The following is an 18,203-nucleotide window of genomic DNA, read 5'->3' on the forward strand; positions in this document are numbered from 1 at the left end:
AGTTTGAGACCAGCCTGGCCAAGATGGTGAAACCCCATTTCAAAAAAAAAAAATTATTTCTGGCTGTGCACAGTGGCTAATACCTGTAATAACAGTACTTTTGAGAGGCAAAGGTAGGTGTTTCACTTGAACCTAGGAGTTCAGACCAGCCTAGGCAACATGGAGAAACTCAATCTCTACGAAAACTATAAAAATTATCTGGGCCTGGTGGTATGTGTCTCTAATCCCAGCTCTTCTGGAGCCTGAAATAGCAGGATGGCTTGAGCCTGGGAGGCAGAGGTTACAGTTAGCCAAGACTGTACCACTGCACTCCAGCCTGGGCAACAGAGCTAGATCCTGTGTCTGAAAAAAGAACAGAAAAAGAAACAAATGATTTCTATATACCTGATTAACAGAAGCAGTATATATTGTATATATTGTTAGATTGCAGTTACTATGTTTTAAATAGTTTTAGTCTTCTTTCAACAGTGTTAATACTCACTTCAACAAATTTAGCTTAGCTGAGAAAATTAGATAATAAAAATACTCCATGGTTTACAATTACACTATGTAACCATTGTACAGTTTTTTTCCTCTACTGTAGAAACATCTAAAAATAGTGATGTTATTTTTATAAAAGTGATACAAATTGTTAACCTTATTTTTTACTTTATATCTTGTAACATTTTTCTGCCATATAAATATTTTCTATAACATTTTTTTGGTAAGCCAGGCACAGTGGCTCACGCCTGTAATCCCAGCACTTTGGGAGGCCAAGGCAGGCAGATCACCTGAGGTTGGAGTTAGAAACCAGCCTGACTAACATTGTGAAACACTGTCTCTACTAAAAATGGAAAAATTGGCTGGCTGTCGTGGATACGCCTGTAGTCCCAGCTACTCAGGAGGCTGAAGCGGAAGAATTGCTTGAATCTGGGAGGCAGAGATTGCAGTGAGCCAAGATTGTGCCACTGCACTCCAGACTGGAGACAGAGTGAGACTCTGTCTCCAAAAAAAAAAAAAAGATATAGCTATTCAGTGGAATTCCATGCATCTATTTAATTTTTTTTTCTTTTGAGATGGAGTTTTGCTCTTCTTGTTCAGGCTGGAGTGTAATGGCGTAATCTCAGCTCACTGCAACCTCTGCCTCCTGGGTTCAAGAGATTCTCCTGCTTCAGTCTCCTGAGTAGCTGGGATTACAGGCATGTGCCACCATGCCTAGCTAATTTTGTATTTTTAGTAGAGATGGGGTTTTACCATGTTGGTCAGGCTGGTCTCAAACTCCGGACCTCAGGTGATCCACCTGCCTTGGCCTCCCAAAGTGCTGGGATTACAGGTGTGAGCCACTGTGCCCAGCCAGGGTAGCTATATCTTTATTTATTTATTGGTTGCTTGCTGTTGGACATTTGGACTTTTTCCTCGTTTTTTACTATTATAAACTGTGGGGAACATCTAAGAAATGAAATATTTTTCTATATCTTTAGTTTTGTTTCTGTTTTTTTGAGATGGAGTTTCACTCTTGTTGCCTAGGCTGGAGTGCAATGGTGCAATCTCGGCTTACTGCAGCTTCTACCTCCTGGGTTCAAGCGATTCTCCTGTCTCAGCCTCCCGAGCAGCTGGAATTACAGGCATGTGCCACCATACTTGGCTAATTTGTTTTTGTTTTTAGTAGAAACGGGGTTTCACCATGTTGGTCAGGCTGGTCTTAAACTCCTGACCTCAGGTGATCCACCTGCCTTGGCCTCCCAAAGTGCTGGGATTATAGGCATGAGCCACTGCACCTAGCCTATGTATAATTTTTAGGATAACCCAAATTTTATGGGTTAATAGACATGAGCTTTTAAAGGTTTGTGATGTGTGCTGCCTACTTATCTTTTGAAAGCTTCATTAATTTATAGATTTTTGGGGTTTTTTTCTTTCTTTTTTTTAAAAAAATCTATAGCTAGATGAAATTTCCTCAATAAATTTATAGATTTTTGAGGGAGTCTAATGGTGGATGAAAAATCCATCTCCACATACAGTGGGATAGTAGATACTTCTATAAACTTGTATGTTGATATTAATTTTGAAAATCTTGTTAATGTTGTGTTCCTCCCTCCCTCCCTCTCAAAACATCTTTTTTATTATTATTATTATTTTTGAGACTGGTCTCGCTCTGATGCCCAGGCTGGAGCAATCTGGGCTCACTGCAGTCTCCTCCTCCTGGGCTCAAGTGATCCTCCCACCTCAGCCTCAGTTCTGGAGTAGCTGGAGCTACAGGTGTGCACCACCACACTGAGCTATTTTTTGTAGAGACAGGATTTGGCAATGTTTCCCAGGATGGTCTCAAACTCCTTCAAGCAATCTGCCTACCTTGGCCTCCCAAAGTGCTGGGATTACAGGTGTGAGCCACCATGCTCAGCCTCTTAATATTTTGGAACTATCATTGATGGCAGTAATCTGAAACTGCAAAAAGTGAAACTGCACATAAGTGGGGGGAGCACTGTACTAATGTTACCAATCTGTAGATGATTGAGGGAAATTTGGTACTCAGAGGTAGGACCACAGAATTTTTCTGTGTGTTTAGGAATAAGAGGTAATATATAACAGAAAATGTTTCCTTATTGATAATTTTCTGATAATATGCCCAATGAACCCCATTTTTATTAACCATTTTTATTTGTTTATTTTTTTCATTTTAGCTGAAGGACAATTTAAGAAACACAGAGCAGATACATCAGGAGACTCTTAGAAGACTGGAAAGCAAATTTTTTGAAGAAAAGGTATAGATTATTAGGGCTAATTTAAAATGTGTTGTTTACTAGAACAACATAACTGTATTCACATGCATGCTGAGACATCAGCCTTTCATTTGGTATCTTATTGGAAAATTAGAAGATTGGTTTTTTGTTGTTTTTTTGAGATGAAGTTTCACTCTTGTTACCCAGGCTGGAGTGCAATGGCGTGATCTCAGCTCACCAAAACCTCTGCCTCCTGGGTTCAGGCAATTCTCCTGCCTCAGCCTCCTGAGTAGCTAGGATTACAGGCACGCACCACCACGCTAATTTTTTTGTATTTTTAGTAGAGACGGGGTTTCACCATGTTGACCAGGATGGTCTCGATCTCTTGACCTCGTGATCCACCCGCCTCGGCCTCCCAAAGTGTGGGATTACAGGCGTGAGCCACCGCGCCTGGCCTTGTTGTTATAGCTCAATAAAATCAAGAAAAGTAAAACCTAGAAATCTCAGTATCTACTCTCCTATTCAGAGATTCTTGTCCTCTTCTGAAGGCTTTGGACATGTCTGCCTCAGCTTGATATTCCCCTGATGAGACTAAAGCTACATGTACTCCATGGTATGTGTGCAAAAATGTTTCCTTGGTCAAGCTGAGCTAAAGATGTTAATCAAAAATATTACTTAGGTCGGGCATGGTGGCTCATGCCTGTAATCCCAGCAGTTTGGGAGGCTGAGGTGGGTGGATTACCTGAGGTGATGGAGACCAGCCTGACCCTATCTCTACTAAAATACAAAAATTACCTGGGCGTGATGGCACGTGCCTATAGTCCCAGCTATTCAGGAGGTTGGGGCAGGTGAATTGCTTGAACCCAGGAGGCAGAGCTTGCAGTGAGGCAAGATTGCACCACTGCACTCCATCCTAAGTGGTAGAGTGAGACTCCATCTTAAAAAAAAAAATGTTCCTTAGCACAACACAGCTTCCAACTTTTTTGTGTTTCTGAAGTTAATTCTCCAAATCGTGGGAAGTACATTGGAACACTTCTACAGAATCCTTTCAGAGGCCTCATGGTTATTCTTTATTTTAATCTTTAATTTTTTTGTTATTAGGGAAGAATTAAATAGTCTTTCAGAAATTGGTAGGAGTGTAGGCACTTGAGGGTGGGCCAAATGAGGTTTTGTTTGTTTGCTTGTTTGTTTATTTGAGACAGGGTCTTGCTCTGTGTCACCCAGGCTGGAGTGCAGTGGTGCCCTTACAGCTCACTGCAGCCTTGACCCCCACCTCCTGGGCTCAAGCAATCCTCCTACCTCAGTCTCTTGAGTAGGTGGGGCTACAGACATGTATCAACATACCTGGCTAATTTTTACCTTTTGTAGAAATGGGATCTCGCTGAGCCAGACACGGTGGCTCATGCCTGTAATCCCAGCACTTTGGAAGGCCAAGGCGGGTGGATTACTTGAGGCCAGGAGTTTGAGACCAGCCTGGCCAACATGGAGAAACTGTGTCACTACTAAAAATACAAAAATTAGCTGGGCATGGTGGTGTGCACCTGTAATCCAGGTACTCAGGAGGCTGAGGCAGGAGAATTGCTTGAATTTGGGGGGCAGCAGTTGCAGTGCGCCAAGACTGCTCCACTGCGCTCCATCCTAGGCAACAAAGTGAGACTTGGTCTCAAATAACAACAAAAACAAAAAACAATCCAAAATGGGATCTCACTGTGTTGCTGGTCTGAAACTCCTGGGCTCCAGCAATCCTTCCATCTTGGCCTCCAGAAGTGTTGGGGTTACAGGCATGTGCCACCATGTGCTGCTCCTATGAGGTTTAGACAAAAGGAATTGCTATAGAAAGTGACTCTAGGTTTCCAGTTTGTGTATGGAAAAACCTGGAGGAAATGGGGCAAGAGCAGCACCTTGGTGCTTTCCTTCTGAAGACCTTCCTGGCACAGGAATGGAAGCCTTCAGGAATAGGCTGTTCTCATGAGCCACTCCTGTTCCGCCCTAATCTTGATCTCTTTTCTACTGGGTGTAGAAAATGAAGGTTAGAAACAGTTGGTCAGTTTACAGAATACCCCAACAACAGTGCTTATGTAAATAGGATTTTTATTTTATTTTATTTATTTATTTTTATAAAGACGGGGTTTCACCATGTTGGTCAGGCTGGTCTTGAACTCCCGATCTCAGGTGATCTACCCACCTTGGCCTCCAAAGTGCTTGGATTACAGGCATGAGCCACCACACCCGGCTTAATAGGATTTTTATGTATGAGAGTAGGTAGCTGCTGGCCTTTCCCTCATGGCTACAAGATAGTTATTGCAGTTTGAAGTTTTGTGTTAAAGACAAGAAGGGAAGCTTCAGCTGTGTCTGTCCCTTTTATCTGGAAGCCATAACAACTTTCCCAGAAGCTCTTAGCACATTTTCTCTTACATCTCACTGACCAGAACCATGTTATAAAGAATGCTGGGTGGGGGGCATGGTGGCACACGCCTGTAATTCCAGCACTTTGGGAGGCTGAGGCAGGTGGGTTACAAGGTCAAGAGATCAAGACCATCCTGGCAAACATGTGAAACCCTGTCTCTACTAAAAATACAAAAATTACCTGGGTGTGATGGTGCGCAGCTGTAGTCCCAGCTACTTGGGAGGCTGAGGCAGGAGAATCACTTGATCCTGGGAGGCAGAGGTTGCAGTGAGCCAAGATTGCGCCACTGCACTCCAACCTGGTGACAGAGTGAGACTTCGTCTAAAAAAAAAAAAAAAAAAAAGAATGCTGGGTGGCACACGCTGTCCTCCCATCTACTCTGGAGACTGAGGCTCAAGGATTGCTTGAGCCCAGGAATTCAGGGCTGCAGTGAGCCATGATTGTGCCACTGTACTCCATCCTGGGCGACAGAGCAAGTCACACTCTTTTTTTTCCTCTCTCTCATACACACACACTCTCTCTCTCTCTCTCTCTCTCTCTCTCTCTCTCTCTCTCTCTCTCTCTCTCTCGAAAGTGAGTGTTTCGTTTTCCCAGCCACTAATAGAAGCTGGGAAGGAAAACGAAGGATGGGAATGAATGTTGGTTTGGACATCCACAGCAGGGTCTGCCTCCCCATGTTAGGTATATACTTCATGGATATTTCTCCTATGCTGGTTTGAGCCCCAGTGCTGCTGTTTCATGGCATTGGGCTTTCCAATAGGCCTGTTTATTTACTTCATAGCTCGACATGCCCCACATAGCCACATAAAGGATTTTCCAGGTCATTGGTGTTTGGTTTAATTTTCCAATTTATTTCTTTCTCTACTTTGAATCACAAAGCCCTGTCCTCCTACATCCATCATATATATATATATAATTATTTTTTTAAAGACAAAGTCTCACTCTGTCACCCAGGCTGGAAGGCAATGGCATGATCTCGGCTCACTGCAACCTTCACCTCCTGGGTTCAAGCAATTCTCCTGTTTCACCCTCCCAAGTAGCTGGGATTACAGGTGCATGCCACTATGCCTGGCTAATTTTATATTTTTTAGTAGAGATGGTTTGACCGTGTTGGCCAGGTTGGAACTCCTGACCTCAGGTGATCCACCCGCCTTGGCCTCCTGAAGTGCTGGGATTACAGGCGTGAGTTACTGTGCCCAGCCTCTGCATCTATATTTTTATATTGCTATTTCGTCTTTCTGGAATGCCATTCCTCCAGCTCTGGATCATTCTTATTTAGAGCCCAAATACCATTTCTTTAGAGAGATATTTCCTAAACTCTAATCTAAAATGAGGCTGGGTGCAGTGGCTTATGCCTGTAATCCTAGCACTGTGGGAGGCCGAGGCCGGTGGATCACTTGAAGTCAGGAGTTCGAGACAAGCCTGGCCAACATAGTTAAGCCCCATCTCTACTAAAAATACAAAAGTTAGCTGGTTATGGTGGTGTGCACCACCTGTAGTCCGAGCTACTTGGGAGGCTGAGACATGAGAATTGCCTGAACTTGGGAGGTAGAGGTTGCAGTGAGCAGAGATAGTGCCACTGCACTCCAGCCTGGTTGACAGAGTGAGACTCTGTCTCAATAAATAAATAAATAAATAAATAAATAAATAACAAAAGGACCTCCTCCTGTTACTATTTTATTGCCTTATTTATTTTATTAATAGCATTTATCATAGTCTGTTAATTCTTTCAATTAAAAAAAATTTTTTTAGAGATGGGATTTTACCATGTTGGCCAGGCTGGTCTCGAACTCCTGACCTTGGGTGATCCACCAACCTTGGCCTCCCAGAGTGCTGGGATTACAGGTGTGAGCCATGTGCCTGGCCTTATTAATTCTTTTTGTTTGTTTACTTGTTAGGGCACTGTATAGCCTCAGATGACCCGCATGTAAATCCCTGCTCTGTCACTTACTAGCTTTGTGACTTTGGGCAAGTCAATAAACTCTTCTCTTTTATTTTTATTTATTTATTTATTTTTTAAGGCAGGGTCACCCAGGCTGGAATGCAGTGGCACAATCATGGCTCACTGCAGCCTCTACCTCCCAGTCTCACACAGTCCTCCTGCCTTAGTCTCCTCAGTAGCTGGACCACAGGCTTGCACTGTCATGCCTAATTTAAAAAGGGTTTTTTTTGGCCTGGTGTGGTGGCTCACACTTGTAATCCTAGCACTTTGGGAGGCCAAAGCAGGTGGATCATGAGGTCGACAGACAAGACCATCCTGGCCAACATGATGAAAACCCGTCTCTACTAAAAATATAAAACTTAGCTGGGTGTGGTGGCTCCAGCCTGTAGTCCCAGCTACTCGAGAGGCTGAGGCAGGAGAATCACTTGAACCTGGGAGGTGGAGGTTGCAGTGAGCCAAGATCATGCCACTGTACTCCAGCCTAACAACAGAGCGAGACTCTGTCTAAAAAAAAAAACACTCCAGGTGCTGTGGCTCATGCCTGCAATCCCAACACTTTGGGAAGCCAAGGTGAGTGGATCACCTGAGGTCAGGATTTCAAGACCAGCCTGGCCAACATGGTGAAACCTTGTCTCTACAAAAATACAAAAATTAGCGGGATATGATGGTGGGTGCCTGTAATCCCAGCTACTTGGGAGGCTAAGGTGAAAGAATTGTTTGAACCTGGGAGGTGGAGGTTGCAATGAGCCAAGATCATGCCATTGCACTCCAGCCTGGGTGACAGACTGAGACTCTATCTCAAAAAAAAAAAAAATAATAATAATTTTTTTTTTTTTTTAGAGATGGGGTCTCTCTATGTTGTTCAGCTGGGCTTGAACTCCTGGTATTTAGTCGTCCCACCTTGGCCTCCCAAAGTGCTAGGATTACAAACCTGAGCCAGCATGCCTGGCCAACCTCTCTTTTTCTGTTTCCTCAGTCCCTGCTTTTGGGTATAATAGTAGTATCTATATAACAGGGGTGCTGTGAGAAATAAATGATACATGTAATGTTCTTAGAAGTGTTCCTGGCACATAATAAATGCTCAAAACATGATAATTATTGCTTATTGTTTAGATTTCACCTTACAATATATTAGGGACCTTGTCTGTTTTGTTTGCCACAGAATTTCAGTATATAAAACAATCTGGTAATTATTAATACTCATAGTATTCTCTTATTTCTTTTTCTTTTTTTTTTCACCCTGAAGCCCAAGATCAAGTATTCTCTTATTATTTATTTATTTTTTTGAGATGGAGTTTCGCTTTTGTTGCCCAAGCTGTAGTGCAGTGGCATGGTGTTGGCTCACTGCAACCTCTGCCTCCTGGGTTCAAGCAATTCTCTTACCTCAGCCTCCCAAGTAGCTGAGATTACAGGCCAAAATTAGTCACCACTATGCCCAACTAATTTTGTATTTTTGGTAGAGATGGGGTTTCTCCATGTTGGTCAGGCTGGTCTTGAACTCCTGACCTCAGGTGATCCACCCGCCTTGGCCTCCTGAAGTGCTGGGATTACAGGCATGAGCCACTGTGCCTGGCCAATGCTCATAGTACTTTTTAAACTGACCAAGCACTTCTAATTTTTATTTTCTATACCAAGTAAAAAAGGGATTAAGTTTAGGGTTGAGTAGAGGGGGAGAAGCTACTGTGAACAGCCTAGTCCTGAGGGCTTCCATTCTTGAATGAATAAACGAATGACTCTTATTTCAATGCATTCAGCAGAAATTCCTCCCAGCTCTGCTTTCCCATAGGGAATTTTCTCCCCTATTTATATGTTATATTGCTTCCTTAAATGGGGAAATTGAGGGGTACCCTAAGGTTCCTGTGTTGGCTCCTCCACCAGTGCTTGGAGTCCTTCTTTCAGGTCATGGGGACAAGAGTTTTTTATTTGACATTCTAAAATAAATACTATTTGATGAGTAAAATTTGCTGTTAGAGGCATAACTTTTAAGCAGCCCATTTTCTTTTTTAGCACCGACTAGAGCAAGAGGCTGAAAAGAAGATAGTAATGCTGGCAGAGAGAGCCCACCATGAGGCTATTGTGTAAGAGAATGCTGCCTCCTTTCTTACTCTGATAGCCTCTCTTACCTCTTTGCTGGTCTGTTTTCGTCTTACCTTCTTATCTTCCCCTTGATGTCCTGGCTTGCTTTCTTCAAATTTTCTGGTCTACTCTCCCTCACTGTTCCTTTCTTTTCGTGTACTCCCACCCCTTTTACCTCCACTCTTTCTGTGGCAGGATGGTGTGGTGGAAAGAACCTGGGCTTTGAACTTGCTTGCTTCTTTATTTATTGACATGGAGTCTTGTCCTGTCACCCAGGCTGGAGTGCACTAGCATGATCTTGGCTCACTGCAACCTCCACCCCCTGAATTCAGGCGATTCTTATGTCTCAGCCTCCTGACTGGCTGGGATTACCCACCACCATGCCTGGCTAATTTTTGTATTTTTAGTAGATATGGGGTTTTGCCATGTTGGCCAGGCTGATCTTGAATTCCTGACATCAAGTCATCCACCCACCTCAGCCTCCCAAAATGCTAGGCTTACAGGCTTGATCCAGTGTGCCAAGACTGAACTTGACTTTGGTTCTGAACAATATACTAACTAATCATAGGAAGATTTCTTACCCTTTTTTTATTTTTATTTTTTTTTGAGATGGAGTCTCATTCTGTTGCCAGGCTGGAGTGCAGTGGCATGATATCGGCTCACCACAACCTCCAGCTCCCTGGTTCAAGCGATCCTCCTGCCTCATCCTCCCAAGTAACTGGGACTACAGGCGTGTACCACCACACCAGCTAATTTTTGTATTTTTTAAATAGAGATGGGGTTTCACCATGTTGGCCAGGATGGTCTTGATCTCTTGACCTTATGATTTGCCGGCCTCGGCTTCCCAAAGTGCTGGGATTACAGGCGTGAGCCACTGCACCCAGCCTTTATTGTTTGTTTGTTTTTGAGACAGGGTCCAGCTCTGTCACCCAGGCTGGAGTACATTGGTGCAATCACGGTTCACTGCATTCTCCACCTCCTGGACTTAAGTGTTTCTTCCACCTCAGCTTCCAGAGTAGCTGGGACTACAGGTATATGCCACCATACCCTAATTTTTGTTTTCTTTTTAGAGATAGAGTTTTGCCATGTTGCCCAGGCTGGTCTCAAACTCCTGGGCTCAAGCAATCCACCCGCCTTGGCCTCTCCAAGTGTTGGGATTACAGGTGTGAGCCACTGTGCCAAGCCAGATTTCTTAACTTTCTTGAAGTTAAATTTCCTCATCTAAAAGCAGGGCTAATTTACTTCTCCCAGTAATCTGAGTTTATAAAAGTAAGTAAATAATAAATAAAAGTAAATTAATAATAAAAGGGCTAATAATAGCAATCTTGCAGGGTTGTCATGAGGTATGTTAGTGGAAGTACCTCTAAATCTCAGGACTTAATGGTTTATTTCTTGCTCATGGAACAATCCAATGTGGGTCTGGCAACTCTCTTCCAGGGATGATTCAGGAACCTGGCTACTTTCTTCTTGCACCTCTGCCATGTTGGAGTTTTTCATGTCCAGTCATGTGCACAGGAAAGAGCATGGGAGACTCATACTTGCTCTTAACTGCCTTAGATTAGAAGTAACACATCTTTTTTTCACTTGATTTATTTAGTTTTAAGACAGGGTCTCGCTCTGTCACTCAGGCTGGAGTACAGTGGTGCATTCACGGCTCACTGCTGTAGCTTCGACTTACTGGGCTCAAGTGGTCCTCCTTCCTCAGCTTCCTGAGTAGCTGGGACAGATTGCAGGTGCAAACCACCATACCCGGCTAACTTTTTAGATTTTCTGTAGAGATAGGGTCTCACTATGTTGCCTAGGCTGGTCTTAAATTCCTATGCTCCAGTGATCCTCCTGTCTCAGCCTCTCAAAGTGCTGGGATTATAGATCTGAGCCACCGCTTTCGGCCCTTTTCACTTTTTTATTGGGTGAGAACTTAATTATAAGATTTCCTTAGGGGTAGATGAGTCTCAAAAAGAAAAAAAAAAAGATCTCCACCTATTCTGAGTACCTACCTTAAGCTAAATAAGTATAAGTGGTGGTCACTATTGCTAATATTGGGGGCTGCAGGTGGTAAAGCAATTATTTTTCTATTTCAGTGATATTTAACAGTTAGGCCTGTGTTTTGAGATCTTATATCTATTTCAGGCAATTGAACGATGCTGGAAGAAATGTTTTTAAAGAGAATGTTTATCTCCAGAAAGCTCTGGCATATCACCTGAAGGAAGCTGACGCTCTACAAAAAAACTCCCAGAAGTTGCAAGAGAGTCATACTTTACTTTTACATCAAAAGGTTCCCTCTCATTCAGACTTTGTTTCCTTTTTTTTTTTAAGGATTGAGTTGGTAAATACCAAAAATTGAGTATAATAATGACATATAACGACAGTGAGACCATTTTTCTTCTGTCTGGATGGTGCACTTTTTTTTAATCTGAAAAGGTTAATCTTATAATGCTTATAAGAAGCATTAGACTCAATTTTATAAAGAATATATCAGAAACATAAATATGACCCTTATCCTCCTTAGAATATTTATTTTTCTTTGCTTAGAGTTGGTCCCTGAGTCACTTAGGAATACATTTAGCTGTGAGTTAACAGTCCTAACATCAGTGGCATCATCACACAAGGGTTTATTCTTTCACCTAAAGGAGGCCTGGAGGTAAGCAATCTACAGCAGGAATGGTAGTACCACAAAGTGAACAGACACTCAGCTTCCTTAACTCTAACCTGCAACACATGGCTTACATCCTCAAACTCACCTCACAACCCAAGGGGGCTGCTGGGGCTCTAATCATTCCTTTAAATAGCAGGAAGGAAGAAAAGAAGAAAAAAGTGTGCCTCTTTAAGAGGTCTTCCTGGAAGTCCTACACATATTTTTCACTTAGATTTTATTGACTAGAAAATGGCTATGCTGAACCTGAAGGGAGACTGGGAATTTTCAGCTGGACTTAACTGCCTTTCTGAATGAAGTTGGGGTTTTATTACTAAGGAAGAAAGGGAAAATAGATATTGGGATAGGCAAGAAGGAGATGCCACAGTTTCCAATATAGTTATTAATGTTCTACTGTATAGTTATACGTATATGTGTATATATATATATATATTTGTTTGTTTGTTTGAGATGGAGTCTCACTTTGTCACCCAGGCTGGAATGCAATGGCACGATCTTGGCTCACTGCAACCTCCACTTCCTGGGTTTAAGTGATTCTCCTGACTAAGCCTCCCGAGTAGCTGGGAATACAGGTGTGGTGGCACATGCCTGTAGTCCCAGCTACGTGGGAAGCTGAAGTAGGAATATTGCTTGAACCCAGGAGATGGAGGTTGCAGTGTGCTGAGATCATGCCATTGCACTCCAGCCTGAATGACAGAGAAGACTCCGTCTTAAAAAAAAATCACCTCTCTCATTCTGTTTTTAGGAGATCAATGATCTGTTGGTTAAGGAAAAGATTATGCAACTTATCCAGCAGAGATCACAAATCCAAACCCTTCAGAAGAAGGTACTAAGCTTGGAGACTGCTCTGAGTCACATGACCAAAGAGTTTGAGAGTGAAGTTTTAAAGCTGCAGCAACAAGCAATGATAGAGAACCGAGCGAGTCAGGTAGAAATTGATAAGCTGCAGCACCTTCTTCAGATGAAGGACAGGGAAATGAATCATGTGAAGAAGCTGGCCAAGAACATACTGGATGAGAGAACAGAAGTGGAAAGATTCTTTTTAGATGCTCTACACCAAGTGAAGCAACAGATCCTAGTTAGCAGGAAGCATTATAAGCAGATAGCACAAGCTGCTTTCAATTTAAAAATGAGAGCAGCATGTGCAGGAAGAACAGAATATCCCAAAATCAGAACATTTGATGGCAGAGAGCACAGCACCAATAGTGTGAATCAGGATCTTCTGGAGGCTGAAAAATGGTACTAGTAATACTTTATTATCTTTTTTGCTGCTATTTTTATGTCCTTTACAGAAATAAGTCTGAAAAGTTTATAATATTCAATTATTGAATAGATTGATCAGTAGTTACTGAGGACAGGAACTGACTTACTCATCTTTGTAATTTCTGTGCTTAGCATAGCATGTGGGACTTTGGATGTATTCTTAGTACATTCCCCTCTGCCTCATGATAGAAGTCTTGTTACATGGTAATCATAAGATGAAATCTAGACTTTTTTATTTTTTTGAGACAGGGTCTTTGTTGCCCAGGCTGGAGTATGTCATCATGGCTCACTGTAGCCTCCAACTGCTGGGCTCAAGCCATCCTCCCACCTTAGCGCCCCAAGTAGCTAGGACTATAGGTATATGCCACCATGTCAGACTAATTTTTAAATCATTTTTATAGAGAAAAGGGTTTCACTATGTTGCCCAGGCTGGTCTTGAACTCCTCGCCTCAAGCTAGTCTCCCACCTTGGCCTCCCAAAGCTCTAGGATTACATAGGTGTAGGCCACTGAACCTGGCCAAAACCTAAACTTTTTTTTTTTTTTTAATGGAGTCTTGCTCTGTTGCCTAGGCTGGAGGGCAGTGGTGCATGCAGTCTTGGCTCACTGCAGCCCCAAACCTAAACTTGTATTTTTTATTTAAAAAAATTTTAAGGCTGGGCACGGTGGCTCAAACCTATAATCCTAGCACTTTGGGAGGCTGAGGCGGGTGGATCACAAGGTCAAGAGATCGAGACCATCCTGGTCAACATGGTAAAACCCATTAGCTGGGCATGGTGGTGCGTACCTGTAATCCCAGCTACTCAGGAGGCTGAGGCAGGAGAATTGCCTGAACCCAGGAGGCGGAGGTTGCAGTGAGCCGAGATCGTACCATTACACTCCAGCCTGGGTAACAAGAGCGAAACTCTGTCTCAAACAAAAAAAAAAAATTTAAATATTTTCTTTCTCTCTCTCATTTTTTAATGGTGATGAGGTCTTGCTGTGTTGCCTGTGTTGTCCAGGCTGGTCTTGAAATCCTAGGCTCAAGTGATCCTCTCATTTCAGCCTCCCGAAGTGCTGAGCTTACAGGCATCAGCCACCCCACCTGGCGCCAAAACTTAAACTTAAAACAAAAACAGTTGCATTTAAAGAAAAAAAGAAAAGAAAAAAAAACTAGCCCAATTGACCTATATGCAAAAAATATTTTTTTACAGTATCAGAACTCTACATGTTAGCTTTTATAAACAGAAAGTTAGACTATGACTCCTCTGGAAAGTTATAGTGTAGATAGAGCCCTGTCTGGAAAGTTTACCTGTACTTTTGTTTGAAGGTAAGAAAATAGACTACATAAGTTATATGTTATTTTAAACATTCGGTTACTCTGTTTTCACAGTAAACTATTTAATACAAAAAGAAATGTTAATGGAAAAACACATAAGTCATTTCACCAAACAACTTTTTTTTTCTTGTTCCCTTTGTCGGTGTATATCTCTAGATACATGTTACATTACAGTTTTTTTTTTTTTTTTTTTTGAGACAGAATCTTGCTGTCTCTCCCAGGCTGCAGTGCAGTGGTTCAATCTCTGCTCACTGCAACCTCTACCTCCCAGGTTCAAGTGATTCTCCTGCCTCGGTCTCCTGGGTAGCTGGGATTATAGGCATGTGGCACCACGCCCAGCTAATTTTTTTTTTTTTTTTGAGACAGAATCTTGCTCTGTTGCCAGGCTGGAGTGCAGTGGCACAATCTTGGCTCACTGCAACCTCCACCTCCCGGGTTCAAGCGATTCTCCTGCCTCAGCCTCCTGAGTAGTTGGGACTACAGGCACACACCATCATGCCCTGCTAATTTTTTGTATTGTTAGTAGAGACAGGGTTTCACCATGTTGGCCATGATGGTCTGTCTCCATCTCTTGACCTCATGATCCACCCGCCTCAGCCTCCCAAAGTGCTGGGATTACAGGCATGAACCATTGCTCCCTGCTTCTTCTTTGTTTTTGTTTTTTTTTTTAATTGAGACGGAGTCTCACTCTATCACCCAGTTTGGAAAGCAGTGTAGCAATCCTGGCTCACTGCAGCCTCCATTTCCCAGTTCAAGCAATTCTCCTGCGTCAGCCTCCTGAGTATCTGGGATTACAGGCATGTGCCACCATGCCCAACTGATTTGTGTGTGTGTGTGTGTGTGTGTATATATATATATTTTTTTTTTTTTTTTTGAGATTTTGTGTCACTCTGCCACCCAGGCTGGAGTGCAGTGGCGCCATCTCAGCTCACTGCAACCTCAGCCTCCCGATTCTCCTGCCTCAGCCTCCCGAGTAGCTGGGACTACAGGTGCATACCACAACCCAGCTAATTTTTGTGTTTTTGTAGAGACGGGGTTTCACCATGTTGACCAGGATAGTCTTGATCTCTTGACCTTGTGATCCGTCGCCTTGGCCTCCGAAAGTGCTAGGATTACAGGCGTGAGCCACTGTGCTTGGCCTAATTTTTCTATTTTTCGTAGAGATGGGGTTGCACCCTGTTTGGTAGGCTAGTCTCAAACTCCTGACCTCACATGATCTACCCCCATTGGCTTCCCAAAATGCTGGGATTACAGGCATGAGCCGCCATGCCCAGCTTCCTTAGAGTTTCCTATTTTGCTTATTTGCTTAATGTCTGAGCACAAATATTTTTCATGTTGTTAAAGTTTTTGTCATTTTCATCTTTATGATATGTAACATTTTGGATTGGTTAGTATATTGATGTCCTTATCAACTTATGATTTTGTGATAGTTTGCTTTATAGTTGTTTCATAATATTCAATTATGGTATGGAATTTATCTTATGATTACACATTATATACTTTTAAAAAAGAAGAGAAGCCTACTTTGGCCATATTTTTCCTTTTCACATTTTTTTTTCCTTTGAAATTCTTCAGGACACATATTGAAGGAAATGTGGATATTGGAGATTTGACCTGGGAGCAGAAGGAAAAAGTCTTGAGATTGCTCTTTGCAAAAATGAATGGCTGTGCTTCTAGGTAACTTCCTATTTCTGCAGTGAAATATCAAGTTGTTATCAAATTTAGAAACCACATAGGAGCAGTGAACTTACTCTTTTTACTTAGAACTAAAGGGATGGGAATGGACCAGAAAATATAAAAAGGCCCTACTGCTTAACTGCTCTAACTCCCAAAGATAAAGAATGGGATTAATGAATGAGCATGAAAATGAAAGATGAATTGGAATTAAACAGGGAGGGGAAAGATTCATCTTAGATGTTTAAGGTAATGCTTACTAAGGAGTTACAGTATTGTTCAGCTGAATCAGTGGCAACTGAAGAGAAACAAAACAACTATTAAGATTTTACTGGTTTGCAAATATAAGTGTATATATATATATTTTGAGACAGGGTCTCACTCTGTCACCCAGGGAAGAGTGCAGTGGCACAATCACACACAAGCTCAAGTGATCCTCCCACCTCAGCCTACTGAGTAGTAGCTGGGACTACAGGCACGTGCCACAGTGCCTGCCTGGCTAATTTTTTTTTTTTTGAAAAGGCGTCTCACTCTGTTGCCCAGGCTGGAGTGCAGTGATGTACTCTTGGCTCACTGCAACCTCCCCCTGCCAGGTTCAAGTGATTCTCGTGCCTCAGCCTCCCGAGTAGCTGGGATTACAGGCACCTGCCACCATGCCCAGCTAATTTTTCTATTTTTGGTAGAGATGGGGTTTCACCATGTTGACCAGACTGGTCTCGAGCTCCTGACCTGAGGTGACCCACCTGCCTTGGCCTCCCAAAGTGTTGGGATTACAGGCATGAGCCACTGTGCCTGGCCCTAATTACGTAATTTAATAGAGATGGGGTTTCACCATGTTGGCTGGGCTGGTCTCAGACTCCTGACCTCAGGTGATCCACTTCCTTGGCTTCCCAAAGTGCTGGGATTGTAGGCATGAGCCACTGCACCTGGCCAGTTGTATATTTTAAAATAGATAAAAGAGTAATTGGATTCTAACACAAAGGATAAATGCTTGAAGGGTTGGATACCTCATTCTATGTGGTATCCATGATGTGATTATTTCACATTACATGCCTGTATCAAAACATCTCACATACCCACAAATATACGTACCTACTATCTACCAACAAAAATAAAAAAATTAAAAAAAATTTAGATACGAAAAGAAAATATGAAGGCACTAGGAGACACTGCCTCATTATCTTTGTTGACTTTTACCCACCACAGGAAATACAACCAGAGTTCTAGGCCTCCAGTTCCGGATTATGTTGTTTCTGACAGTGGAGAAACAAAGGAATTTGGGTAAAAGCTCTCTTGCTAAAGTAACGAACATGAGCCCAACATGATGATTCTTGTAGTCATCTTGAATGTGCTAATTGAGTGAAAGTAATATGACAAGTCTATTACTCTAAACCAGGTTTCGTGTTTGTAGAGTTGTTGACAGCTCTGTTATTTTGTCATTATTGCAGGGATGAAAGTAAGCTTCAAGATCAAACCTTTATCACCCAGCAAGTTCCGATATCAGACTCTTCTGGTAAAGTGGTGCTACCCACTATTCCAAAAGGATCTCAAGAGTCTGACACAGTAAGGAGTCTGTATCTAACCAAACAATACATATTGTTGTCACCTTTCCCCATGTTGCTTCTTGCTAAATCAGTTATTTTCTCTACTAGTTAAGAGACTTCAGGGATCAGTGGAATGAGTAATAAATACCATGAGTAGATTAAATAATTTTTTTTTTTTTAGATGGAGTCTCACTCTGTTGCCCAGACTGGAGTGCAGTGGTACGATCTCAGCTCACTGCAACCTCTGCCTTCCAGGTTCAAGTGATTCTCCTGCCTCAGCTACCTGAGTAGCTGGGACTACATGCACATGCCACCATGCCTGGCTAATATTTTCTATTTTTAGTGGAGACTGTGTTTCACCATGTTAGCCAGGATAGTCTCGATCTCCTGATCTTGTGATCCGCCCACATCAGCCTCCCAAAGTGCTGGATTACAGGTGTGAGCCACTGTGCCCGGCCAGATTACATAAATTTTTAAAGCAATATCCACACAAATGTATATTATACTAATGCAAATGCAAATTTGTGCCTCTTTTAGTGTGGAGATCTATAGGTTGCCTTTTGAAGTAAGCAGCCCAGCCAAAATGTGTACTATTTTTTGTGTAAGAGTAAGCAAAGTGACCTTGTTACTCT

At 42.5% G+C, this 18,203-nt stretch overlaps 1 protein-coding gene across 25 annotated transcripts in view; it reads left to right on the forward strand.

Annotated features, from left to right (window-relative positions):
- BBOF1 (basal body orientation factor 1) overlaps nt 1-18,203 on the forward strand; it is a 47,643-nt gene that overhangs the window by 21,672 nt on the left and 7,768 nt on the right. For 11 of the 25 annotated variants that reach the window (XR_013521378.1, XR_008474483.2, XR_008474495.2 and 8 more), the window contains 7 exons: nt 2,658-2,738; nt 9,053-9,123; nt 11,252-11,396; nt 12,520-13,013; nt 15,929-16,030; nt 17,234-17,308; nt 17,476-17,590. Coding sequence is in view for 13 of the 25 variants with exons in the window: in XM_078335382.1 (XP_078191508.1) it covers nt 2,658-2,738; nt 9,053-9,123; nt 11,252-11,396; nt 12,520-13,013; nt 15,929-16,030; nt 17,234-17,308; nt 17,476-17,590 (1,083 nt within the window). In the remaining 12 variants the exon portion in view is untranslated. Of the gene's footprint in view, nt 1-1,481; nt 1,605-2,657; nt 2,739-9,052; nt 9,124-11,251; nt 11,397-12,519; nt 13,014-15,928; nt 16,031-17,233; nt 17,309-17,475; nt 17,591-18,203 lie in introns of all 25 variants that reach the window. The other 14 variants (XR_008474489.2, XR_008474481.2, XR_008474492.2 and 11 more) reach the window with 3 other exon arrangements.

The sequence above is a fragment of the Callithrix jacchus genome, chromosome 8, assembly GCF_049354715.1.
Source record: "Callithrix jacchus isolate 240 chromosome 8, calJac240_pri, whole genome shotgun sequence".
In the NCBI taxonomy this organism is placed as follows: Eukaryota; Metazoa; Chordata; class Mammalia; order Primates; family Cebidae; genus Callithrix; species Callithrix jacchus.